General features: G+C 55.8%; 1 protein-coding gene across 1 annotated transcript in view; it reads right to left on the bottom strand.

Annotated features, from left to right (window-relative positions):
* Positions 1–26,187, bottom strand: part of LOC128800796 (mucin-16-like) — a 54,462-nt gene extending 28,275 nt beyond the window's left edge. Inside the window, 4 exon segments of the mRNA XM_053966248.1 lie at positions 7,275–7,634; positions 7,677–8,096; positions 10,851–11,225; positions 24,705–26,187. Coding sequence (XP_053822223.1) covers positions 7,275–7,634; positions 7,677–8,096; positions 10,851–11,225; positions 24,705–26,187 — 2,638 coding nt within the window.
* Between the last annotated feature and the right edge of the window lie 205 nt (positions 26,188–26,392).

The raw sequence follows: 26,392 nt of genomic DNA, 5'->3' as shown, positions 1-26,392 counted from the left end.
CACAGACGTGGGCACAGTGCTGGGCTCAGAGGTCAAATTTGAGGTAGCAGCAGCAGTAGACATTGTCTCCAACGGAGTGGTGGTACTTGTAGTTGTACTGAGAGCTGGTGAACTGGTCCCCAGAGAAGAGCTCACAGGAAGGGAAGAGGTGGTGACAGAAGTTGGGCTTGTCCCAGGAGCACTGGATGATGCTTCTGCACGCACCTCAGGGATCACCGTTGTTGCTGTCCCTTCTCTGGTGGCCTTGATACGAGTGGATATCACCGTAGTGCTGGATTGGATTGGAGAGGTGGCTGAAGTCTTTAGGCTGGAGCCTTCGGCTGTGGTCGACAGGATTGTGGAGGTTGTCACACGTGGAGACGTCTCTGGCCAAGATGAAGAGGCTGAAGTTCTGGACTCAGGCTGAGATGTGGTCTGCACAGTCGAGGTGGTGCCCTCTGGACTTGTGGGTGTGGACACAGTGGTGGAAGCAACAGTGGATGTTCCCAGAGCAGCAGCTGAGGAGGCTGTCTCTAATAGGCTGCTGGTGGTGGCTCCAGTTGTGGTGAGAGATGGAGGAGTGCTCTCACCAGTAGAGCTCCTAGGAAGAGTAAAAGTGGTGGCAGAAGTTGGGCTTGTCCCAGGAGCAGTGGATGATGCTTCTGCACGCACCTCAGGGATCACCGTTGTTGCTGTCCCTTCTCTGGTGGCCTTGATACGAGTGGATATCACCGTAGTGCTGGATTGGATTGGAGAGGTGGCTGAAGTCTTTAGGCTGGAGCTTTCGGCTGTGGTCGACAGGATTGTGGAGGTTGTCACACGTGGAGACGTCTCTGGCCAAGATGAAGAGGCTGAAGTTCTGGACTCAGGCTGAGATGTGGTCTGCACAGTCGAGGTGGTGCCCTCTGGACTTGTGGGTGTGGACACAGTGGTGGAAGCAACAGTGGATGTTCCCAGAGCAGCAGCTGAGGAGGCTGTCTCTAATAGGCTGCTGGTGGTGGCTGCAGTTGTGGTGAGAGATGGAGGAGTGCTCTCACCAGTAGAGCTCCGAGGAAGAGTAAAAGTGGTGGCAGAAGTTGGGCTTGTCACAGGAGCACTGGATGATGCTTCCGCACGCACCTCAGGCTGCACCGTTGTTGCTGTCCCTTCTCTGGTGGCCTTGTCACGAGTGGATATCACCGTAGTGCTGGATTGGATTGGAGTGGTGGCTGAAGTCTTTAGGCTGGAGCTTTCGGCTGTGGTCGACAGGATTGTGGAGGTTGTCACACGTGGAGACGTCCCTGGCCAAGATGAAGAGGCTGAAGTTCTGGACTCAGGCTGAGATGTGGTCTGCACAGTCGAGGTGGTGCCCTCTGGACTTGTGGGTGTGGACACAGTGGTGGAAGCAACAGTGGATGTTCCCAGAGCAGCAGCTGAGGAGGCTGTCTCTAATAGGCTGCTGGTGGTGGCTGCAGTTGTGGTGAGAGATGGAGGAGTGCTCACACCAGTAGAGCTCCGAGGAAGAGTAAAAGTGGTGGCAGAAGTTGGGCTTGTCCCAGGAGCACTGGATGATGCTTCTGCACGCACCTCAGGGGTCACCGTTGTTGCTGTCCCTTCTCTGGTGGCCTTGTCACGAGTGGATATCACCGTAGTGCTGGATTGGATTAGAGAGGTGGCTGAAGATTTTAGGCTGGAGCTTTCGGCTGTGGTCGACAGGATTGTGGAGGTTGTCACACGTGGAGACGTCTCTGGCCAAGATGAAGAGGCTGAAGAAGCAGCCTCAGGCTGAGATGTGGTCTGCACAGTCGAGGTGGTGCCCTCTGGACTTGTGGGTGTGGACACAGTGGTGGAAGCAACAGTGGATGTTCCCAGAGCAGCAGCTGAGGAGGCTGTCTCTAATAGGCTGCTGGTGGTGGCTGCAGTTGTGGTGAGAGATGGAGGAGTGCTCTCACCAGTAGAGCTCCGAGGAAGAGTAAAAGTGGTGGCAGAAGTTGGGCTTGTCCCAGGAGCACTGGATGATGCTTCTGCACGCACCTCAGGGATCACCGTTGTTGCTGTCCCTTCTCTGGTGGCCTTGTCACGAGTGGATATCACCGTAGTGCTGGATTGGATTGGAGAGGTGGCTGAAGTCTTTAGGCTGGAGCTTTCGGCTGTGGTCGACAGGATTGTGGAGGTTGTCACACGTGGAGACGTCTCTGGCCAAGATGAAGAGGCTGAAGTTCTGGACTCAGGCTGAGATGTGGTCTGCACAGTCGAGGTGGTGCCCTCTGGACTTGTGGGTGTGGACACAGTGGTGGAAGCAACAGTGGATGTTCCCAGAGCAGCAGCTGAGGAGGCTGTCTCTAATAGGCTGCTGGTGGTGGCTGCAGTTGTGGTGAGAGATGGAGGAGTGCTCTCACCAGTAGAGCTCCGAGGAAGAGTAAAAGTGGTGGCAGAAGTTGGGCTTGTCCCAGGAGCAGTGGATGATGCTTCTGCACGCACCTCAGGGGTCACCGTTGTTGCTGTCCCTTCTCTGGTGGCCTTGTCACGAGTGGGTGTCTCAGGCAGCTCAGATTGGATTGGAGAGGTGGCTGAAGTCTTTAGGCTGGAGCTTTCGGCTGTGGTCGACAGGATTGTGGAGGTTGTCACACGTGGAGACGTCTCTGGCCAAGATGAAGAGGCTGAAGTTCTGGACTCAGGCTGAGATGTGGTCTGCACAGTCGAGGTGGTGCCCTCTGGACTTGTGGGTGTGGACACAGTGGTGGAAGCAACAGTGGATGTTCCCAGAGCAGCAGCTGAGGAGGCTGTCTCTAATAGGCTGCTGGTGGTGGCTGCAGTTGTGGTGAGAGATGGAGGAGTGCTCTCACCAGTAGAGCTCCGAGGAAGAGTAAAAGTGGTGGCAGAAGTTGGGCTTGTCCCAGGAGCAGTGGATGATGCTTCTGCACGCACCTCAGGGTTCACCGTTGTTGCTGTCCCTTCTCTGGTGGCCTTGTCACGAGTGGATATCACCGTAGTGCTGGATTGGATTGGAGAGGTGGCTGAAGTCTTTAGGCTGGAGCTTTCGGCTGTGGTCGACAGGATTGTGGAGGTTGTCACACGTGGAGACGTCTCTGGCCAAGATGAAGAGGCTGAAGTTCTGGACTCAGGCTGAGATGTGGTCTGCACAGTCGAGGTGGTGCCCTCTGGACTTGTGGGTGTGGACACAGTGGTGGAAGCAACAGTGGATGTTCCCAGAGCAGCAGCTGAGGAGGCTGTCTCTAATAGGCTGCTGGTGGTGGCTGCAGTTGTGGTGAGAGATGGAGGAGTGCTCTCACCAGTAGAGCTCCGAGGAAGAGTAAAAGTGGTGGCAGAAGTTGGGCTTGTCCCAGGAGCAGTGGATGATGCTTCTGCACGCACCTCAGGGATCACCGTTGTTGCTGTCCCTTCTCTGGTGGCCTTGTCACGAGTGGGTGTCTCAGGCAGCTCAGATTGGATTGGAGTGGTGGCTGAAGTCTTTAGGCTGGAGCTTTCGGCTGTGGTCGACAGGATTGTGGAGGTTGTCACACGTGGAGACGTCTCTGGCCAAGATGAAGAGGCTGAAGTTCTGGACTCAGGCTGAGATGTGGTCTGCACAGTCGAGGTGGTGCCCTCTGGACTTGTGGGTGTGGACACAGTGGTGGAAGCAACAGTGGATGTTCCCAGAGCAGCAGCTGAGGAGGCTGTCTCTAATAGGCTGCTGGTGGTGGCTGCAGTTGTGGTGAGAGATGGAGGAGTGCTCTCACCAGTAGAGCTCCGAGGAAGAGTAAAAGTGGTGGCAGAAGTTGGGCTTGTCCCAGGAGCAGTGGATGATGCTTCTGCACGCACCTCAGGGATCACCGTTGTTGCTGTCCCTTCTCTGGTGGCCTTGTCACGAGTGGATATCACCGTAGTGCTGGATTGGATTGGAGAGGTGGCTGAAGTCTTTAGGCTGGAGCTTTCGGCTGTGGTCGACAGGATTGTGGAGGTTGTCACACGTGGAGACGTCTCTGGCCAAGATGAAGAGGCTGAAGTTCTGGACTCAGGCTGAGATGTGGTCTGCACGGTCGAGGTGGTGCCCTCTGGACTTGTGGGTGTGGACACAGTGGTGGAAGCAACAGTGGATGTTCCCAGAGCAGCAGCTGAGGAGGCTGTCTCTAATAGGCTGCTGGTGGTGGCTCCAGTTGTGGTGAGAGATGGAGGAGTGCTCTCACCAGTAGAGCTCCGAGGAAGAGTAAAAGTGGTGGCAGAAGTTGGGCTTGTCCCAGGAGCAGTGGATGATGCTTCTGCACGCACCTCAGGGATCACCGTTGTTGCTGTCCCTTCTCTGGTGGCCTTGTCACGAGTGGATATCACCGTAGTGCTGGATTGGATTGGAGAGGTGGCTGAAGTCTTTAGGCTGGAGCTTTCGGCTGTGGTCGACAGGATTGTGGAGGTTGTCACACGTGGAGACGTCTCTGGCCAAGATGAAGAGGCTGAAGTTCTGGACTCAGGCTGAGATGTGGTCTGCACGGTCGAGGTGGTGCCCTCTGGACTTGTGGGTGTGGACACAGTGGTGGAAGCAACAGTGGATGTTCCCAGAGCAGCAGCTGAGGAGGCTGTCTCTAATAGGCTGCTGGTGGTGGCTGCAGTTGTGGTGAGAGATGGAGGAGTGCTCTCACCAGTAGAGCTCCGAGGAAGAATAAAAGTGGTGGCAGAAGTTGGGCTTGTCCCAGGAGCACTGGATGATGCTTCTGCACGCACCTCAGGGATCACCGTTGTTGCTGTCCCTTCTCTGGTGGCCTTGTCACGAGTGGGTGTCTCAGGCAGCTCAGATTGGATTGGAGTGGTGGCTGAAGTCTTTAGGCTGGAGCTTTCGGCTGTGGTCGACAGGATTGTGGAGGTTGTCACACGTGGAGACGTCTCTGGCCAAGATGAAGAGGCTGAAGTTCTGGACTCAGGCTGAGATGTGGTCTGCACAGTCGAGGTGGTGCCCTCTGGACTTGTGGGTGTGGACACAGTGGTGGAAGCAACAGTGGATGTTCCCAGAGCAGCAGCTGAGGAGGCTGTCTCTAATAGGCTGCTGGTGGTGGCTGCAGTTGTGGTGAGAGATGGAGGAGTGCTCTCACCAGTAGAGCTCCGAGGAAGAGTAAAAGTGGTGGCAGAAGTTGGGCTTGTCCCAGGAGCAGTGGATGATGCTTCTGCACGCACCTCAGGGGTCACCGTTGTTGCTGTCCCTTCTCTGGTGGCCTTGTCACGAGTGGATATCACCGTAGTGCTGGATTGGATTGGAGAGGTGGCTGAAGTCTTTAGGCTGGAGCTTTCGGCTGTGGTTGACAGGATTGTGGAGGTTGTCACACGTGGAGACGTCTCTGGCCAAGATGAAGAGGCTGAAGTTCTGGACTCAGGCTGAGATGTGGTCTGCACAGTCGAGGTGGTGCCCTCTGGACTTGTGGGTGTGGACACAGTGGTGGAAGCAACAGTGGATGTTCCCAGAGCAGCAGCTGAGGAGGCTGTCTCTAATAGGCTGCTGGTGGTGGCTGCAGTTGTGGTGAGAGATGGAGGAGTGCTCTCACCAGTAGAGCTCCGAGGAAGAGTAAAAGTGGTGGCAGAAGTTGGGCTTGTCCCAGGAGCAGTGGATGATGCTTCTGCACGCACCTCAGGCTTCACCGTTGTTGCTGTCCCTTCTCTGGTGGCCTTGTCACGAGTGGGTGTCTCAGGCAGCTCAGATTGGATTGGAGTGGTGGCTGAAGTCTTTAGGCTGGAGCTTTCGGCTGTGGTCGACAGGATTGTGGAGGTTGTCACACGTGGAGACGTCTCTGGCCAAGATGAAGAGGCTGAAGTTCTGGACTCAGGCTGAGATGTGGTCTGCACAGTCGAGGTGGTGCCCTCTGGACTTGTGGGTGTGGACACAGTGGTGGAAGCAACAGTGGATGTTCCCAGAGCAGCAGCTGAGGAGGCTGTCTCTAATAGGCTGCTGGTGGTGGCTGCAGTTGTGGTGAGAGATGGAGGAGTGCTCTCACCAGTAGAGCTCCGAGGAAGAGTAAAAGTGGTGGCAGAAGTTGGGCTTGTCCCAGGAGCAGTGGATGATGCTTCTGCACGCACCTCAGGGATCACCGTTGTTGCTGTCCCTTCTCTGGTGGCCTTGTCACGAGTGGATATCACCGTAGTGCTGGATTGGATTGGAGAGGTGGCTGAAGTCTTTAGGCTGGAGCTTTCGGCTGTGGTCGACAGGATTGTGGAGGTTGTCACACGTGGAGACGTCTCTGGCCAAGATGAAGAGGCTGAAGTTCTGGACTCAGGCTGAGATGTGGTCTGCACAGTCGAGGTGGTGCCCTCTGGACTTGTGGGTGTGGACACAGTGGTGGAAGCAACAGTGGATGTTCCCAGAGCAGCAGCTGAGGAGGCTGTCTCTAATAGGCTGCTGGTGGTGGCTGCAGTTGTGGTGAGAGATGGAGGAGTGCTCTCACCAGTAGAGCTCCGAGGAAGAGTAAAAGTGGTGGCAGAAGTTGGGCTTGTCCCAGGAGCACTGGATGATGCTTCTGCACGCACCTCAGGGATCACCGTTGTTGCTGTCCCTTCTCTGGTGGCCTTGTCACGAGTGGATATCACCGTAGTGCTGGATTGGATTGGAGAGGTGGCTGAAGTCTTTAGGCTGGAGCTTTCGGCTGTGGTCGACAGGATTGTGGAGGTTGTCACACGTGGAGACGTCTCTGGCCAAGATGAAGAGGCTGAAGTTCTGGACTCAGGCTGAGATGTGGTCTGCACAGTCGAGGTGGTGCCCTCTGGACTTGTGGGTGTGGACACAGTGGTGGAAGCAACAGTGGATGTTCCCAGAGCAGCAGCTGAGGAGGCTGTCTCTAATAGGCTGCTGGTGGTGGCTGCAGTTGTGGTGAGAGATGGAGGAGTGCTCTCACCAGTAGAGCTCCGAGGAAGAGTAAAAGTGGTGGCAGAAGTTGGGCTTGTCCCAGGAGCAGTGGATGATGCTTCTGCACGCACCTCAGGGATCACCGTTGTTGCTGTCCCTTCTCTGGTGGCCTTGTCACGAGTGGGTGTCTCAGGCAGCTCAGATTGGATTGGAGTGGTGGCTGAAGTCTTTAGGCTGGAGCTTTCGGCTGTGGTCGACAGGATTGTGGAGGTTGTCACACGTGGAGACGTCTCTGGCCAAGATGAAGAGGCTGAAGTTCTGGACTCAGGCTGAGATGTGGTCTGCACAGTCGAGGTGGTGCCCTCTGGACTTGTGGGTGTGGACACAGTGGTGGAAGCAACAGTGGATGTTCCCAGAGCAGCAGCTGAGGAGGCTGTCTCTAATAGGCTGCTGGTGGTGGCTGCAGTTGTGGTGAGAGATGGAGGAGTGCTCTCACCAGTAGAGCTCCGAGGAAGAGTAAAAGTGGTGGCAGAAGTTGGGCTTGTCCCAGGAGCACTGGATGATGCTTCTGCACGCACCTCAGGGATCACCGTTGTTGCTGTCCCTTCTCTGGTGGCCTTGTCACGAGTGGATATCACCGTAGTGCTGGATTGGATTGGAGAGGTGGCTGAAGTCTTTAGGCTGGAGCTTTCGGCTGTGGTCGACAGGATTGTGGAGGTTGTCACACGTGGAGACGTCTCTGGCCAAGATGAAGAGGCTGAAGTTCTGGACTCAGGCTGAGATGTGGTCTGCACAGTCGAGGTGGTGCCCTCTGGACTTGTGGGTGTGGACACAGTGGTGGAAGCAACAGTGGATGTTCCCAGAGCAGCAGCTGAGGAGGCTGTCTCTAATAGGCTGCTGGTGGTGGCTGCAGTTGTGGTGAGAGATGGAGGAGTGCTCTCACCAGTAGAGCTCCGAGGAAGAGTAAAAGTGGTGGCAGAAGTTGGGCTTGTCCCAGGAGCAGTGGATGATGCTTCTGCACGCACCTCAGGGATCACCGTTGTTGCTGTCCCTTCTCTGGTGGCCTTGTCACGAGTGGGTGTCTCAGGCAGCTCAGATTGGATTGGAGTGGTGGCTGAAGTCTTTAGGCTGGAGCTTTCGGCTGTGGTCGACAGGATTGTGGAGGTTGTCACACGTGGAGACGTCTCTGGCCAAGATGAAGAGGCTGAAGTTCTGGACTCAGGCTGAGATGTGGTCTGCACAGTCGAGGTGGTGCCCTCTGGACTTGTGGGTGTGGACACAGTGGTGGAAGCAACAGTGGATGTTCCCAGAGCAGCAGCTGAGGAGGCTGTCTCTAATAGGCTGCTGGTGGTGGCTGCAGTTGTGGTGAGAGATGGAGGAGTGCTCTCACCAGTAGAGCTCCGAGGAAGAGTAAAAGTGGTGGCAGAAGTTGGGCTTGTCCCAGGAGCACTGGATGATGCTTCTGCACGCACCTCAGGGATCACCGTTGTTGCTGTCCCTTCTCTGGTGGCCTTGTCACGAGTGGATATCACCGTAGTGCTGGATTGGATTGGAGAGGTGGCTGAAGTCTTTAGGCTGGAGCTTTCGGCTGTGGTCGACAGGATTGTGGAGGTTGTCACACGTGGAGACGTCTCTGGCCAAGATGAAGAGGCTGAAGTTCTGGACTCAGGCTGAGATGTGGTCTGCACAGTCGAGGTGGTGCCCTCTGGACTTGTGGGTGTGGACACAGTGGTGGAAGCAACAGTGGATGTTCCCAGAGCAGCAGCTGAGGAGGCTGTCTCTAATAGGCTGCTGGTGGTGGCTGCAGTTGTGGTGAGAGATGGAGGAGTGCTCTCACCAGTAGAGCTCCGAGGAAGAGTAAAAGTGGTGGCAGAAGTTGGGCTTGTCCCAGGAGCAGTGGATGATGCTTCTGCACGCACCTCAGGGATCACCGTTGTTGCTGTCCCTTCTCTGGTGGCCTTGTCACGAGTGGATATCACCGTAGTGCTGGATTGGATTGGAGAGGTGGCTGAAGTCTTTAGGCTGGAGCTTTCGGCTGTGGTCGACAGGATTGTGGAGGTTGTCACACGTGGAGACGTCTCTGGCCAAGATGAAGAGGCTGAAGTTCTGGACTCAGGCTGAGATGTGGTCTGCACAGTCGAGGTGGTGCCCTCTGGACTTGTGGGTGTGGACACAGTGGTGGAAGCAACAGTGGATGTTCCCAGAGCAGCAGCTGAGGAGGCTGTCTCTAATAGGCTGCTGGTGGTGGCTGCAGTTGTGGTGAGAGATGGAGGAGTGCTCTCACCAGTAGAGCTCCGAGGAAGAGTAAAAGTGGTGGCAGAAGTTGGGCTTGTCCCAGGAGCAGTGGATGATGCTTCTGCACGCACCTCAGGGATCACCGTTGTTGCTGTCCCTTCTCTGGTGGCCTTGTCACGAGTGGATATCACCGTAGTGCTGGATTGGATTGGAGAGGTGGCTGAAGTCTTTAGGCTGGAGCTTTCGGCTGTGGTCGACAGGATTGTGGAGGTTGTCACACGTGGAGACGTCTCTGGCCAAGATGAAGAGGCTGAAGTTCTGGACTCAGGCTGAGATGTGGTCTGCACAGTCGAGGTGGTGCCCTCTGGACTTGTGGGTGTGGACACAGTGGTGGAAGCAACAGTGGATGTTCCCAGAGCAGCAGCTGAGGAGGCTGTCTCTAATAGGCTGCTGGTGGTGGCTGCAGTTGTGGTGAGAGATGGAGGAGTGCTCTCACCAGTAGTGCTCCGAGGAAGAATAAAAGTGGTGGCAGAAGTTGGGCTTGTCCCAGGAGCAGTGGATGATGCTTCTGCACGCACCTCAGGGATCACCGTTGTTGCTGTCCCTTCTCTGGTGGCCTTGTCACGAGTGGGTGTCTCAGGCAGCTCAGATTGGATTGGAGTGGTGGCTGAAGTCTTTAGGCTGGAGCTTTCGGCTGTGGTCGACAGGATTGTGGAGGTTGTCACACGTGGAGACGTCTCTGGCCAAGATGAAGAGGCTGAAGTTCTGGACTCAGGCTGAGATGTGGTCTGCACAGTCGAGGTGGTGCCCTCTGGACTTGTGGGTGTGGACACAGTGGTGGAAGCAACAGTGGATGTTCCCAGAGCAGCAGCTGAGGAGGCTGTCTCTAATAGGCTGCTGGTGGTGGCTGCAGTTGTGGTGAGAGATGGAGGAGTGCTCTCACCAGTAGAGCTCCGAGGAAGAGTAAAAGTGGTGGCAGAAGTTGGGCTTGTCCCAGGAGCACTGGATGATGCTTCTGCACGCACCTCAGGGATCACCGTTGTTGCTGTCCCTTCTCTGGTGGCCTTGTCACGAGTGGATATCACCGTAGTGCTGGATTGGATTGGAGAGGTGGCTGAAGTCTTTAGGCTGGAGCTTTCGGCTGTGGTCGACAGGATTGTGGAGGTTGTCACACGTGGAGACGTCTCTGGCCAAGATGAAGAGGCTGAAGTTCTGGACTCAGGCTGAGATGTGGTCTGCACAGTCGAGGTGGTGCCCTCTGGACTTGTGGGTGTGGACACAGTGGTGGAAGCAACAGTGGATGTTCCCAGAGCAGCAGCTGAGGAGGCTGTCTCTAATAGGCTGCTGGTGGTGGCTGCAGTTGTGGTGAGAGATGGAGGAGTGCTCTCACCAGTAGAGCTCCGAGGAAGAGTAAAAGTGGTGGCAGAAGTTGGGCTTGTCCCAGGAGCAGTGGATGATGCTTCTGCACGCACCTCAGGGATCACCGTTGTTGCTGTCCCTTCTCTGGTGGCCTTGTCACGAGTGGATATCACCGTAGTGCTGGATTGGATTGGAGAGGTGGCTGAAGTCTTTAGGCTGGAGCTTTCGGCTGTGGTCGACAGGATTGTGGAGGTTGTCACACGTGGAGACGTCTCTGGCCAAGATGAAGAGGCTGAAGTTCTGGACTCAGGCTGAGATGTGGTCTGCACAGTCGAGGTGGTGCCCTCTGGACTTGTGGGTGTGGACACAGTGGTGGAAGCAACAGTGGATGTTCCCAGAGCAGCAGCTGAGGAGGCTGTCTCTAATAGGCTGCTGGTGGTGGCTGCAGTTGTGGTGAGAGATGGAGGAGTGCTCTCACCAGTAGAGCTCCGAGGAAGAGTAAAAGTGGTGGCAGAAGTTGGGCTTGTCCCAGGAGCACTGGATGATGCTTCTGCACGCACCTCAGGGATCACCGTTGTTGCTGTCCCTTCTCTGGTGGCCTTGTCACGAGTGGGTGTCTCAGGCAGCTCAGATTGGATTGGAGTGGTGGCTGAAGTCTTTAGGCTGGAGCTTTCGGCTGTGGTCGACAGGATTGTGGAGGTTGTCACACGTGGAGACGTCTCTGGCCAAGATGAAGAGGCTGAAGTTCTGGACTCAGGCTGAGATGTGGTCTGCACAGTCGAGGTGGTGCCCTCTGGACTTGTGGGTGTGGACACAGTGGTGGAAGCAACAGTGGATGTTCCCAGAGCAGCAGCTGAGGAGGCTGTCTCTAATAGGCTGCTGGTGGTGGCTGCAGTTGTGGTGAGAGATGGAGGAGTGCTCTCACCAGTAGAGCTCCGAGGAAGAGTAAAAGTGGTGGCAGAAGTTGGGCTTGTCCCAGGAGCAGTGGATGATGCTTCTGCACGCACCTCAGGGATCACCGTTGTTGCTGTCCCTTCTCTGGTGGCCTTGTCACGAGTGGATATCACCGTAGTGCTGGATTGGATTGGAGAGGTGGCTGAAGTCTTTAGGCTGGAGCTTTCGGCTGTGGTCGACAGGATTGTGGAGGTTGTCACACGTGGAGACGTCTCTGGCCAAGATGAAGAGGCTGAAGTTCTGGACTCAGGCTGAGATGTGGTCTGCACAGTCGAGGTGGTGCCCTCTGGACTTGTGGGTGTGGACACAGTGGTGGAAGCAACAGTGGATGTTCCCAGAGCAGCAGCTGAGGAGGCTGTCTCTAATAGGCTGCTGGTGGTGGCTGCAGTTGTGGTGAGAGATGGAGGAGTGCTCTCACCAGTAGAGCTCCGAGGAAGAGTAAAAGTGGTGGCAGAAGTTGGGCTTGTCCCAGGAGCACTGGATGATGCTTCTGCACGCACCTCAGGGATCACCGTTGTTGCTGTCCCTTCTCTGGTGGCCTTGTCACGAGTGGATATCACCGTAGTGCTGGATTGGATTGGAGAGGTGGCTGAAGTCTTTAGGCTGGAGCTTTCGGCTGTGGTCGACAGGATTGTGGAGGTTGTCACACGTGGAGACGTCTCTGGCCAAGATGAAGAGGCTGAAGTTCTGGACTCAGGCTGAGATGTGGTCTGCACAGTCGAGGTGGTGCCCTCTGGACTTGTGGGTGTGGACACAGTGGTGGAAGCAACAGTGGATGTTCCCAGAGCAGCAGCTGAGGAGGCTGTCTCTAATAGGCTGCTGGTGGTGGCTGCAGTTGTGGTGAGAGATGGAGGAGTGCTCTCACCAGTAGAGCTCCGAGGAAGAGTAAAAGTGGTGGCAGAAGTTGGGCTTGTCCCAGGAGCAGTGGATGATGCTTCTGCACGCACCTCAGGGATCACCGTTGTTGCTGTCCCTTCTCTGGTGGCCTTGTCACGAGTGGGTGTCTCAGGCAGCTCAGATTGGATTGGAGAGGTGGCTGAAGTCTTTAGGCTGGAGCTTTCGGCTGTGGTCGACAGGATTGTGGAGGTTGTCACACGTGGAGACGTCTCTGGCCAAGATGAAGAGGCTGAAGTTCTGGACTCAGGCTGAGATGTGGTCTGCACAGTCGAGGTGGTGCCCTCTGGACTTGTGGGTGTGGACACAGTGGTGGAAGCAACAGTGGATGTTCCCAGAGCAGCAGCTGAGGAGGCTGTCTCTAATAGGCTGCTGGTGGTGGCTGCAGTTGTGGTGAGAGATGGAGGAGTGCTCTCACCAGTAGAGCTCCGAGGAAGAGTAAAAGTGGTGGCAGAAGTTGGGCTTGTCCCAGGAGCAGTGGATGATGCTTCTGCACGCACCTCAGGGATCACCGTTGTTGCTGTCCCTTCTCTGGTGGCCTTGTCACGAGTGGATATCACCGTAGTGCTGGATTGGATTGGAGAGGTGGCTGAAGTCTTTAGGCTGGAGCTTTCGGCTGTGGTCGACAGGATTGTGGAGGTTGTCACACGTGGAGACGTCTCTGGCCAAGATGAAGAGGCTGAAGTTCTGGACTCAGGCTGAGATGTGGTCTGCACAGTCGAGGTGGTGCCCTCTGGACTTGTGGGTGTGGACACAGTGGTGGAAGCAACAGTGGATGTTCCCAGAGCAGCAGCTGAGGAGGCTGTCTCTAATAGGCTGCTGGTGGTGGCTGCAGTTGTGGTGAGAGATGGAGGAGTGCTCTCACCAGTAGAGCTCCGAGGAAGAGTAAAAGTGGTGGCAGAAGTTGGGCTTGTCCCAGGAGCACTGGATGATGCTTCTGCACGCACCTCAGGGATCACCGTTGTTGCTGTCCCTTCTCTGGTGGCCTTGTCACGAGTGGGTGTCTCAGGCAGCTCAGATTGGATTGGAGAGGTGGCTGAAGTCTTTAGGCTGGAGCTTTCGGCTGTGGTCGACAGGATTGTGGAGGTTGTCACACGTGGAGACGTCTCTGGCCAAGATGAAGAGGCTGAAGTTCTGGACTCAGGCTGAGATGTGGTCTGCACAGTCGAGGTGGTGCCCTCTGGACTTGTGGGTGTGGACACAGTGGTGGAAGCAACAGTGGATGTTCCCAGAGCAGCAGCTGAGGAGGCTGTCTCTAATAGGCTGCTGGTGGTGGCTGCAGTTGTGGTGAGAGATGGAGGAGTGCTCTCACCAGTAGAGCTCCGAGGAAGAGTAAAAGTGGTGGCAGAAGTTGGGCTTGTCCCAGGAGCAGTGGATGATGCTTCTGCACGCACCTCAGGGATCACCGTTGTTGCTGTCCCTTCTCTGGTGGCCTTGTCACGAGTGGATATCACCGTAGTGCTGGATTGGATTGGAGAGGTGGCTGAAGTCTTTAGGCTGGAGCTTTCGGCTGTGGTCGACAGGATTGTGGAGGTTGTCACACGTGGAGACGTCTCTGGCCAAGATGAAGAGGCTGAAGTTCTGGACTCAGGCTGAGATGTGGTCTGCACAGTCGAGGTGGTGCCCTCTGGACTTGTGGGTGTGGACACAGTGGTGGAAGCAACAGTGGATGTTCCCAGAGCAGCAGCTGAGGAGGCTGTCTCTAATAGGCTGCTGGTGGTGGCTGCAGTTGTGGTGAGAGATGGAGGAGTGCTCTCACCAGTAGAGCTCCGAGGAAGAGTAAAAGTGGTGGCAGAAGTTGGGCTTGTCCCAGGAGCAGTGGATGATGCTTCTGCACGCACCTCAGGGATCACCGTTGTTGCTGTCCCTTCTCTGGTGGCCTTGTCACGAGTGGGTGTCTCAGGCAGCTCAGATTGGATTGGAGTGGTGGCTGAAGTCTTTAGGCTGGAGCTTTCGGCTGTGGTCGACAGGATTGTGGAGGTTGTCACACGTGGAGACGTCTCTGGCCAAGATGAAGAGGCTGAAGTTCTGGACTCAGGCTGAGATGTGGTCTGCACAGTCGAGGTGGTGCCCTCTGGACTTGTGGGTGTGGACACAGTGGTGGAAGCAACAGTGGATGTTCCCAGAGCAGCAGCTGAGGAGGCTGTCTCTAATAGGCTGCTGGTGGTGGCTGCAGTTGTGGTGAGAGATGGAGGAGTGCTCTCACCAGTAGAGCTCCGAGGAAGAGTAAAAGTGGTGGCAGAAGTTGGGCTTGTCCCAGGAGCACTGGATGATGCTTCTGCACGCACCTCAGGGATCACCGTTGTTGCTGTCCCTTCTCTGGTGGCCTTGTCACGAGTGGATATCACCGTAGTGCTGGATTGGATTGGAGAGGTGGCTGAAGTCTTTAGGCTGGAGCTTTCGGCTGTGGTCGACAGGATTGTGGAGGTTGTCACACGTGGAGACGTCTCTGGCCAAGATGAAGAGGCTGAAGTTCTGGACTCAGGCTGAGATGTGGTCTGCACAGTCGAGGTGGTGCCCTCTGGACTTGTGGGTGTGGACACAGTGGTGGAAGCAACAGTGGATGTTCCCAGAGCAGCAGCTGAGGAGGCTGTCTCTAATAGGCTGCTGGTGGTGGCTGCAGTTGTGGTGAGAGATGGAGGAGTGCTCTCACCAGTAGAGCTCCGAGGAAGAGTAAAAGTGGTGGCAGAAGTTGGGCTTGTCCCAGGAGCAGTGGATGATGCTTCTGCACGCACCTCAGGGATCACCGTTGTTGCTGTCCCTTCTCTGGTGGCCTTGTCACGAGTGGGTGTCTCAGGCAGCTCAGATTGGATTGGAGAGGTGGCTGAAGTCTTTAGGCTGGAGCTTTCGGCTGTGGTCGACAGGATTGTGGAGGTTGTCACACGTGGAGACGTCTCTGGCCAAGATGAAGAGGCTGAAGTTCTGGACTCAGGCTGAGATGTGGTCTGCACAGTCGAGGTGGTGCCCTCTGGACTTGTGGGTGTGGACACAGTGGTGGAAGCAACAGTGGATGTTCCCAGAGCAGCAGCTGAGGAGGCTGTCTCTAATAGGCTGCTGGTGGTGGCTGCAGTTGTGGTGAGAGATGGAGGAGTGCTCTCACCAGTAGAGCTCCGAGGAAGAGTAAAAGTGGTGGCAGAAGTTGGGCTTGTCCCAGGAGCACTGGATGATGCTTCTGCACGCACCTCAGGGATCACCGTTGTTGCTGTCCCTTCTCTGGTGGCCTTGTCACGAGTGGATATCACCGTAGTGCTGGATTGGATTGGAGAGGTGGCTGAAGTCTTTAGGCTGGAGCTTTCGGCTGTGGTCGACAGGATTGTGGAGGTTGTCACACGTGGAGACGTCTCTGGCCAAGATGAAGAGGCTGAAGAAGTGGACTCAGGCTGAGATGTGGTCTGCACAGTCGAGGTGGTGCCCTCTGGACTTGTGGGTGTGGACACAGTGGTGGAAGCAACAGTGGATGTTCCCAGAGCAGCAGCTGAGGAGGCTGTCTCTAATAGGCTGCTGGTGGTGGCTGCAGTTGTGGTGAGAGATGGAGGAGTGCTCTCACCAGTAGAGCTCCGAGGAAGAGTAAAAGTGGTGGCAGAAGTTGGGCTTGTCCCAGGAGCACTGGATGATGCTTCTGCACGCACCTCAGGGATCACCGTTGTTGCTGTCCCTTCTCTGGTGGCCTTGTCACGAGTGGGTGTCTCAGGCAGCTCAGATTGGATTGGAGTGGTGGCTGAAGTCTTTAGGCTGGAGCTTTCGGCTGTGGTCGACAGGATTGTGGAGGTTGTCACACGTGGAGACGTCTCTGGCCAAGATGAAGAGGCTGAAGTTCTGGACTCAGGCTGAGATGTGGTCTGCACAGTCGAGGTGGTGCCCTCTGGACTTGTGGGTGTGGACACAGTGGTGGAAGCAACAGTGGATGTTCCCAGAGCAGCAGCTGAGGAGGCTGTCTCTAATAGGCTGCTGGTGGTGGCTGCAGTTGTGGTGAGAGATGGAGGAGTGCTCTCACCAGTAGAGCTCCGAGGAAGAGTAAAAGTGGTGGCAGAAGTTGGGCTTGTCCCAGGAGCACTGGATGATGCTTCTGCACGCACCTCAGGGATCACCGTTGTTGCTGTCCCTTCTCTGGTGGCCTTGTCACGAGTGGATATCACCGTAGTGCTGGATTGGATTGGAGAGGTGGCTGAAGTCTTTAGGCTGGAGCTTTCGGCTGTGGTCGACAGGATTGTGGAGGTTGTCACACGTGGAGACGTCTCTGGCCAAGATGAAGAGGCTGAAGTTCTGGACTCAGGCTGAGATGTGGTCTGCACAGTCGAGGTGGTGCCCTCTGGACTTGTGGGTGTGGACACAGTGGTGGAAGCAACAGTGGATGTTCCCAGAGCAGCAGCTGAGGAGGCTGTCTCTAATAGGCTGCTGGTGGTGGCTGCAGTTGTGGTGAGAGATGGAGGAGTGCTCTCACCAGTAGAGCTCCGAGGAAGAGTAAAAGTGGTGGCAGAAGTTGGGCTTGTCCCAGGAGCAGTGGATGATGCTTCTGCACGCACCTCAGGGATCACCGTTGTTGCTGTCCCTTCTCTGGTGGCCTTGTCACGAGTGGGTGTCTCAGGCAGCTCAGATTGGATTGGAGAGGTGGCTGAAGTCTTTAGGCTGGAGCTTTCGGCTGTGGTCGACAGGATTGTGGAGGTTGTCACACGTGGAGACGTCTCTGGCCAAGATGAAGAGGCTGAAGTTCTGGACTCAGGCTGAGATGTGGTCTGCACAGTCGAGGTGGTGCCCTCTGGACTTGTGGGTGTGGACACAGTGGTGGAAGCAACAGTGGATGTTCCCAGAGCAGCAGCTGAGGAGGCTGTCTCTAATAGGCTGCTGGTGGTGGCTGCAGTTGTGGTGAGAGATGGAGGAGTGCTCTCACCAGTAGAGCTCCGAGGAAGAGTAAAAGTGGTGGCAGAAGTTGGGCTTGTCCCAGGAGCACTGGATGATGCTTCTGCACGCACCTCAGGGATCACCGTTGTTGCTGTCCCTTCTCTGGTGGCCTTGTCACGAGTGGATATCACCGTAGTGCTGGATTGGATTGGAGAGGTGGCTGAAGTCTTTAGGCTGGAGCTTTCGGCTGTGGTCGACAGGATTGTGGAGGTTGTCACACGTGGAGACGTCTCTGGCCAAGATGAAGAGGCTGAAGTTCTGGACTCAGGCTGAGATGTGGTCTGCACAGTCGAGGTGGTGCCCTCTGGACTTGTGGGTGTGGACACAGTGGTGGAAGCAACAGTGGATGTTCCCAGAGCAGCAGCTGAGGAGGCTGTCTCTAATAGGCTGCTGGTGGTGGCTGCAGTTGTGGTGAGAGATGGAGGAGTGCTCTCACCAGTAGAGCTCCGAGGAAGAGTAAAAGTGGTGGCAGAAGTTGGGCTTGTCCCAGGAGCAGTGGATGATGCTTCTGCACGCACCTCAGGGATCACCGTTGTTGCTGTCCCTTCTCTGGTGGCCTTGTCACGAGTGGGTGTCTCAGGCAGCTCAGATTGGATTGGAGTGGTGGCTGAAGTCTTTAGGCTGGAGCTTTCGGCTGTGGTCGACAGGATTGTGGAGGTTGTCACACGTGGAGACGTCTCTGGCCAAGATGAAGAGGCTGAAGTTCTGGACTCAGGCTGAGATGTGGTCTGCACAGTCGAGGTGGTGCCCTCTGGACTTGTGGGTGTGGACACAGTGGTGGAAGCAACAGTGGATGTTCCCAGAGCAGCAGCTGAGGAGGCTGTCTCTAATAGGCTGCTGGTGGTGGCTGCAGTTGTGGTGAGAGATGGAGGAGTGCTCTCACCAGTAGAGCTCCGAGGAAGAGTAAAAGTGGTGGCAGAAGTTGGGCTTGTCCCAGGAGCACTGGATGATGCTTCTGCACGCACCTCAGGCTTCACCGTTGTTGCTGTCCCTTCTCTGGTGGCCTTGTCACGAGTGGATATCACCGTAGTGCTGGATTGGATTGGAGAGGTGGCTGAAGTCTTTAGGCTGGAGCTTTCGGCTGTGGTCGACAGGATTGTGGAGGTTGTCACACGTGGAGACGTCTCTGGCCAAGATGAAGAGGCTGAAGAAGTGGACTCAGGCTGAGATGTGGTCTGCACAGTCGAGGTGGTGCCCTCTGGACTTGTGGGTGTGGACACAGTGGTGGAAGCAACAGTGGATGTTCCCAGAGCAGCAGCTGAGGAGGCTGTCTCTAATAGGCTGCTGGTGGTGGCTGCAGTTGTGGTGAGAGATGGAGGAGTGCTCTCACCAGTAGAGCTCCGAGGAAGAGTAAAAGTGGTGGCAGAAGTTGGGCTTGTCCCAGGAGCACTGGATGATGCTTCTGCACGCACCTCAGGGATCACCGTTGTTGCTGTCCCTTCTCTGGTGGCCTTGTCACGAGTGGGTGTCTCAGGCAGCTCAGATTGGATTGGAGTGGTGGCTGAAGTCTTTAGGCTGGAGCTTTCGGCTGTGGTCGACAGGATTGTGGAGGTTGTCACACGTGGAGACGTCTCTGGCCAAGATGAAGAGGCTGAAGTTCTGGACTCAGGCTGAGATGTGGTCTGCACAGTCGAGGTGGTGCCCTCTGGACTTGTGGGTGTGGACACAGTGGTGGAAGCAACAGTGGATGTTCCCAGAGCAGCAGCTGAGGAGGCTGTCTCTAATAGGCTGCTGGTGGTGGCTGCAGTTGTGGTGAGAGATGGAGGAGTGCTCTCACCAGTAGAGCTCCGAGGAAGAGTAAAAGTGGTGGCAGAAGTTGGGCTTGTCCCAGGAGCACTGGATGATGCTTCTGCACGCACCTCAGGGATCACCGTTGTTGCTGTCCCTTCTCTGGTGGCCTTGTCACGAGTGGATATCACCGTAGTGCTGGATTGGATTGGAGAGGTGGCTGAAGTCTTTAGGCTGGAGCTTTCGGCTGTGGTCGACAGGATTGTGGAGGTTGTCACACGTGGAGACGTCTCTGGCCAAGATGAAGAGGCTGAAGTTCTGGACTCAGGCTGAGATGTGGTCTGCACAGTCGAGGTGGTGCCCTCTGGACTTGTGGGTGTGGACACAGTGGTGGAAGCAACAGTGGATGTTCCCAGAGCAGCAGCTGAGGAGGCTGTCTCTAATAGGCTGCTGGTGGTGGCTGCAGTTGTGGTGAGAGATGGAGGAGTGCTCTCACCAGTAGAGCTCCGAGGAAGAGTAAAAGTGGTGGCAGAAGTTGGGCTTGTCCCAGGAGCACTGGATGATGCTTCTGCACGCACCTCAGGGATCACCGTTGTTGCTGTCCCTTCTCTGGTGGCCTTGTCACGAGTGGATATCACCGTAGTGCTGGATTGGATTGGAGAGGTGGCTGAAGTCTTTAGGCTGGAGCTTTCGGCTGTGGTCGACAGGATTGTGGAGGTTGTCACACGTGGAGACGTCTCTGGCCAAGATGAAGAGGCTGAAGTTCTGGACTCAGGCTGAGATGTGGTCTGCACAGTCGAGGTGGTGCCCTCTGGACTTGTGGGTGTGGACACAGTGGTGGAAGCAACAGTGGATGTTCCCAGAGCAGCAGCTGAGGAGGCTGTCTCTAATAGGCTGCTGGTGGTGGCTGCAGTTGTGGTGAGAGATGGAGGAGTGCTCTCACCAGTAGTGCTCCGAGGAAGAGTAAAAGTGGTGGCAGAAGTTGGGCTTGTCCCAGGAGCACTGGATGATGCTTCTGCACGCACCTCAGGCTTCACCGTTGTTGCTGTCCCTTCTCTGGTGGCCTTGTCACGAGTGGGTGTCTCAGGCAGCTCAGATTGGATTGGAGTGGTGGCTGAAGTCTTTAGGCTGGAGCTTTCGGCTGTGGTCGACAGGATTGTGGAGGTTGTCACACGTGGAGACGTCTCTGGCCAAGATGAAGAGGCTGAAGAAGTGGACTCAGGCTGAGATGTGGTCTGCACAGTCGAGGTGGTGCCCTCTGGACTTGTGGGTGTGGACACAGTGGTGGAAGCAACAGTGGATGTTCCCAGAGCAGCAGCTGAGGAGGCTGTCTCTAATAGGCTGCTGGTGGTGGCTGCAGTTGTGGTGAGAGATGGAGGAGTGCTCTCACCAGTAGAGCTCCGAGGAAGAGTAAAAGTGGTGGCAGAAGTTGGGCTTGTCCCAGGAGCACTGGATGATGCTTCTGCACGCACCTCAGGCTTCACCGTTGTTGCTGTCCCTTCTCTGGTGGCCTTGTCACGAGTGGATATCACCGTAGTGCTGGATTGGATTGGAGAGGTGGCTGAAGACTTTAGGCTGGAGCTTTCGGCTGTGGTCGACAGGATTGTGGAGGTTGTCACACGTGGAGACGTCTCTGGCCAAGATGAAGAGGCTGAAGAAGTAGCCTCAGGCTGAGATGTGGTCTGCACAGTCGAGGTGGTGCCCTCTGGACTTGTGGGTGTGGACACAGTGGTGGAAGCAACAGTGGATGTTCCCAGAGCAGCAGCTGAGGAGGCTGTCTCTAATAGGCTGCTGGTGGTGGCTGCAGTTGTGGTGAGAGATGGAGGAGTGCTCTCACCAGTAGAGCTCCTAGGAAGAGTAAAAGTGGTGGCAGAAGTTGGGCTTGTCCCAGGAGCACTGGATGATGCTTCTGCACGCACCTCAGGGATCACCGTTGTTGCTGTCCCTTCTCTGGTGGCCTTGTCACGAGTGGGTGTCTCAGGCAGCTCAGATTGGATTGGAGTGGTGGCTGAAGTCTTTAGGCTGGAGCTTTCGGCTGTGGTCGACAGGATTGTGGAGGTTGTCACACGTGGAGACGTCTCTGGCCAAGATGAAGAGGCTGAAGTTCTGGACTCAGGCTGAGATGTGGTCTGCACAGTCGAGGTGGTGCCCTCTGGACTTGTGGGTGTGGACACAGTGGTGGAAGCAACAGTGGATGTTCCCAGAGCAGCAGCTGAGGAGGCTGTCTCTAATAGGCTGCTGGTGGTGGCTGCAGTTGTGGTGAGAGATGGAGGAGTGCTCTCACCAGTAGAGCTCCGAGGAAGAGTAAAAGGGGTTGGAGAAGTTGGGCTTGTCCCAGGAGCACTGGATGATGCTTCTGCACGCACCTCAGGCTTCACCGTTGTTGCTGTCCCTTCTCTGGTGGCCTTGTCACGAGGGGATATCACCGTAGTGCTGGATTGGATTGGAGAGGTGGCTGAAGTCTTTAGGCTGGAGCTTTCGGCTGTGGTCGACAGGATTGTGGAGGTTGTCACACGTGGAGACGTCTCTGGCCAAGATGAAGAGGCTGAAGTTCTGGACTCAGGCTGAGATGTGGTCTGCACAGTCGAGGTGGTGCCCTCTGGACTTGTGGGTGTGGACACAGTGGTGGAAGCAACAGTGGATGTTCCCAGAGCAGCAGCTGAGGAGGCTGTCTCTAATAGGCTGCTGGTGGTGGCTGCAGTTGTGGTGAGAGATGGAGGAGTGCTCTCACCAGTAGAGCTCCGAGGAAGAGTAAAAGTGGTGGCAGAAGTTGGGCTTGTCCCAGGAGCAGTGGATGATGCTTCTGCACGCACCTCAGGGATCACCGTTGTTGCTGTCCCTTCTCTGGTGGCCTTGTCACGAGTGGATATCACCGTAGTGCTGGATTGGATTGGAGAGGTGGCTGAAGTCTTTAGGCTGGAGCTTTCGGCTGTGGTCGACAGGATTGTGGAGGTTGTCACACGTGGAGACGTCTCTGGCCAAGATGAAGAGGCTGAAGTTCTGGACTCAGGCTGAGATGTGGTCTGCACAGTCGAGGTGGTGCCCTCTGGACTTGTGGGTGTGGACACAGTGGTGGAAGCAACAGTGGATGTTCCCAGAGCAGCAGCTGAGGAGGCTGTCTCTAATAGGCTGCTGGTGGTGGCTGCAGTTGTGGTGAGAGATGGAGGAGTGCTCTCACCAGTAGAGCTCCGAGGAAGAGTAAAAGTGGTGGCAGAAGTTGGGCTTGTCCCAGGAGCACTGGATGATGCTTCTGCACGCACCTCAGGGATCACCGTTGTTGCTGTCCTTTCTGTGGTGGCCTTGTCACGAGTGGATATCACCGTAGTGCTGGATTGGATTGGAGTGGTGGCTGAAGTCTTTAGGCTGGAGCTTTCGGCTGTGGTCGACAGGATTGTGGAGGTTGTCACACGTGGAGACGTCTCTGGCCAAGATGAAGAGGCTGAAGTTCTGGACTCAGGCTGAGATGTGGTCTGCACAGTCGAGGTGGTGCCCTCTGGACTTGTGGGTGTGGACACAGTGGTGGAAGCAACAGTGGATGTTCCCAGAGCAGCAGCTGAGGAGGCTGTCTCTAATAGGCTGCTGGTGGTGGCTGCAGCTGTGATGAGAGATGGAGGAGTGCTCTCACCAGTAGAGTTCCGAGGAAGAGTAAAAGGGGTTGGAGAAGTTGGGCTTGTCCCAGGAGCACTGGATGATGCTTCTGCACGCACCTCAGGGATCACCGTTGTTGCTGTCCCTTCTCTGGTGGCCTTGTCACGAGTGGATATCACCGTAGTGCTGGATTGGATTGGAGAGGTGGCTGAAGACTTTAGGCTGGAGCTTTCGGCTGTGGTCGACAGGATTGTGGAGGTTGTCACACGTGGAGATGTCTCTGGCCAAGATGAAGAGGCTGAAGTTCTGGACTCAGGCTGAGATGTGGTCTGCACAGTCGAGGTGGTGCCCTCTGGACTTGTGGGTGTGGACACAGTGGTGGAAGCAACAGTGGATGTTCCCAGAGCAGCAGCTGAGGAGGCTGTCTCTAATAGGCTGCTGGTGGTGGCTGCAGTTGTGGTGAGAGATGGAGGAGTGCTCTCACCAGTAGAGCTCCGAGGAAGAGTAAAAGTGGTGGCAGAAGTTGGGCTTGTCCCAGGAGCACTGGATGATGCTTCTGCACGCACCTCAGGGGTCACCGTTGTTGCTGTCCCTTCTCTGGTGGCCTTGTCACGAGTGGGTGTCTCAGGCAGCTCAGATTGGATTGGAGAGGTGGCTGAAGTCTTTAGGCTGGAGCTTTCGGCTGTGGTCGACAGGATTGTGGAGGTTGTCACACGTGGAGACGTCTCTGGCCAAGATGAAGAGGCTGAAGTTCTGGACTCAGGCTGAGATGTGGTCTGCACAGTCGAGGTGGTGCCCTCTGGACTTGTGGGTGTGGACACAGTGGTGGAAGCAACAGTGGATGTTCCCAGAGCAGCAGCTGAGGAGGCTGTCTCTAATAGGCTGCTGGTGGTGGCTGCAGTTGTGGTGAGAGATGGAGGAGTGCTCTCACCAGTAGAGCTCCGAGGAAGAGTAAAAGGGGTTGGAGAAGTTGGGCTTGTCCCAGGAGCACTGGATGATGCTTCTGCACGCACCTCAGGCTTCACCGTTGTTGCTGTCCCTTCTCTGGTGGCCTTGTCACGAGGGGATATCACCGTAGTGCTGGATTGGATTGGAGAGGTGGCTGAAGTCTTTAGGCTGGAGCTTTCGGCTGTGGTCGACAGGATTGTGGAGGTTGTCACACGTGGAGACGTCTCTGGCCAAGATGAAGAGGCTGAAGTTCTGGACTCAGGCTGAGATGTGGTCTGCACAGTCGAGGTGGTGCCCTCTGGACTTGTGGGTGTGGACACAGTGGTGGAAGCAACAGTGGATGTTCCCAGAGCAGCAGCTGAGGAGGCTGTCTCTAATAGGCTGCTGGTGGTGGCTCCAGTTGTGAGTGATGGAGGAGTGCTCTCACCAGTAGAGCTCCGAGGAAGAGTAAAAGGGGTTGGAGAAGTTGGGCTTGTCCCAGGAGCACTGGATGATGCTTCTGCACGCACCTCAGGCTTCACCGTTGTTGCTGTCCCTTCTCTGGTGGCCTTGTCACGAGTGGATATCACCGTAGTGCTGGATTGCATTGGAGAGGTGGCTGAAGTCTTTAGGCTGGAGCTTTCGGCTGTGGTCGACAGGATTGTGGAGGTTGTCACACGTGGAGACGTCTCTGGCCAAGATGAAGAGGCTGAAGTTCTGGACTCAGGCTGAGATGTGGTCTGCACAGTCGAGGTGGTGCCCTCTGGACTTGTGGGTGTGGACACAGTGGTGGAAGCAACAGTGGATGTTCCCAGAGCAGCAGCTGAGGAGGCTGTCTCTAATAGGCTGCTGGTGGTGGCTGCAGTTGTGGTGAGAGATGGAGGAGTGCTCTCACCAGTAGAGCTCCGAGGAAGAGTAAAAGTGGTGGCAGAAGTTGGGCTTGTCCCAGGAGCACTGGATGATGCTTCTGCACGCACCTCAGGGGTCACCGTTGTTGCTGTCCCTTCTCTGGTGGCCTTGTCACGAGTGGGTGTCTCAGGCAGCTCAGATTGGATTGGAGTGGTGGCTGAAGTCTTTAGGCTGGAGCTTTCGGCTGTGGTCGACAGGATTGTGGAGGTTGTCACACGTGGAGACGTCTCTGGCCAAGATGAAGAGGCTGAAGTTCTGGACTCAGGCTGAGATGTGGTCTGCACAGTCGAGGTGGTGCCCTCTGGACTTGTGGGTGTGGACACAGTGGTGGAAGCAACAGTGGATGTTCCCAGAGCAGCAGCTGAGGAGGCTGTCTCTAATAGGCTGCTGGTGGTGGCTGCAGTTGTGGTGAGAGATGGAGGAGTGCTCTCACCAGTAGAGCTCCGAGGAAGAGTAAAAGGGGTTGGAGAAGTTGGGCTTGTCCCAGGAGCAGTGGATGATGCTTCTGCACGCACCTCAGGCTTCACCGTTGTTGCTGTCCCTTCTCTGGTGGCCTTGTCACGAGTGGATATCACCGTAGTGCTGGATTGCATTGGAGAGGTGGCTGAAGTCTTTAGGCTGGAGCTTTCGGCTGTGGTCAACAGGATTGTGGAGGTTGTCACACGTGGAGACGTCCCTGGCCAAGATGAAGAGGCTGAAGAAGCAGCCTCAGGCTGAGATGTGGTCTGCACAGTCGAGGTGGTGCCCTCTGGACTTGTGGGTGTGGACACAGTGGTGGAAGCAACAGTGGATGTTCCCTGAGCAGGAGCTGAGGAGGCTGTCTCTAATAGGTTGCTGGTGGTGGCTGCAGTTGTGGTGAGAGATGGAGGAGTGCTCTCACCAGTAGAGCTCCGAGGAAGAGTAAAAGTGGTGGCAGAAGTTGGGCTTGTCCCAGGAGCAGTGGATGATGCTTCTGCACGCACCTCAGGGATCACCGTTGTTGCTGTCCCTTCTCTGGTGGCCTTGTCACGAGTGGGTGTCTCAGGCATCTCAGATTGGATTGGAGTGGTGGCTGAAGTCTTTAGGCTGGAGCTTTCGGCTGTGGTCGACAGGATTGTGGAGGTTGTCACACGTGGAGACGTCTCTGGCCAAGATGAAGAGGCTGAAGTTCTGGACTCAGGCTGAGATGTGGTCTGCACAGTCGAGGTGGTGCCCTCTGGACTTGTGGGTGTGGACACAGTGGTGGAAGCAACAGTGGATGTTCCCAGAGCAGCAGCTGAGGAGGCTGTCTCTAATAGGCTGCTGGTGGTGGCTGCAGTTGTGAGTGATGGAGGAGTGCTCTCACCAGTAGAGCTCCGAGGAAGAGTAAAAGGGGTTGGAGAAGTTGGGCTTGTCCCAGGAGCACTGGATGATGCTTCTGCACGCACCTCAGGCTTCACCGTTGTTGCTGTCCCTTCTCTGGTGGCCTTGTCACGAGTGGATATCCCCGTAGTGCTGGATTGGATTGGAGAGGTGGCTGAAGTCTTTAGGCTGGAGCTTTCGGCTGTGGTCGACAGGATTGTGGAGGTTGTCACACGTGGAGACGTCTCTGGCCAAGATGAAGAGGCTGAAGTTCTGGACTCCGGCTGAGATGTGGTCTGCACAGTCGAGGTGGTGCCCTCTGGACTTGTGGGTGTGGACACAGTGGTGGAAGCAACAGTGGATGTTCCCAGAGCAGCAGCTGAGGAGGCTGTCTCTAATAGGTTGGTGGTGGTGGCTACAGTTGTGGTGAGTGATGGAGGAGTGCTCTCACCAGTAGAGCTCCTAGGAAGAGTAAAAGTGGTGGCAGAAGTTGGGCTTGTCCCAGGAGCACTGGATGATGCTTCTGCACGCACCTCAGGGATCACCGTTGTTGCTGTCCCTTCTCTGGTGGCCTTGTCAAGAGTGGATATCACCATAGTGCTGGATTGGATTGGAGAGGTGGCTGAAGTCTTTAGGCTGGAGCTTTCGGCTGTGGTCGACAGGATTGTGGAGGTTGTCACACGTGGAGACGTCTCTGGCCAAGATGAAGAGGCTGAAGAAGTGGACTCAGGCTGAGATGTGGTCTGCACGGTCGAGGTGGTGCCCTCTGGACTTGTGGGTGTGGACACAGTGGTGGAAGCA

This window comes from Vidua chalybeata, chromosome 27 (assembly GCF_026979565.1).
Source record: "Vidua chalybeata isolate OUT-0048 chromosome 27, bVidCha1 merged haplotype, whole genome shotgun sequence".
NCBI lineage: Eukaryota > Metazoa > Chordata > Aves > Passeriformes > Viduidae > Vidua > Vidua chalybeata.
Note: the sequence above shows the minus strand (reverse complement) of the source record. Positions and strands in the feature narration are given on the sequence as shown.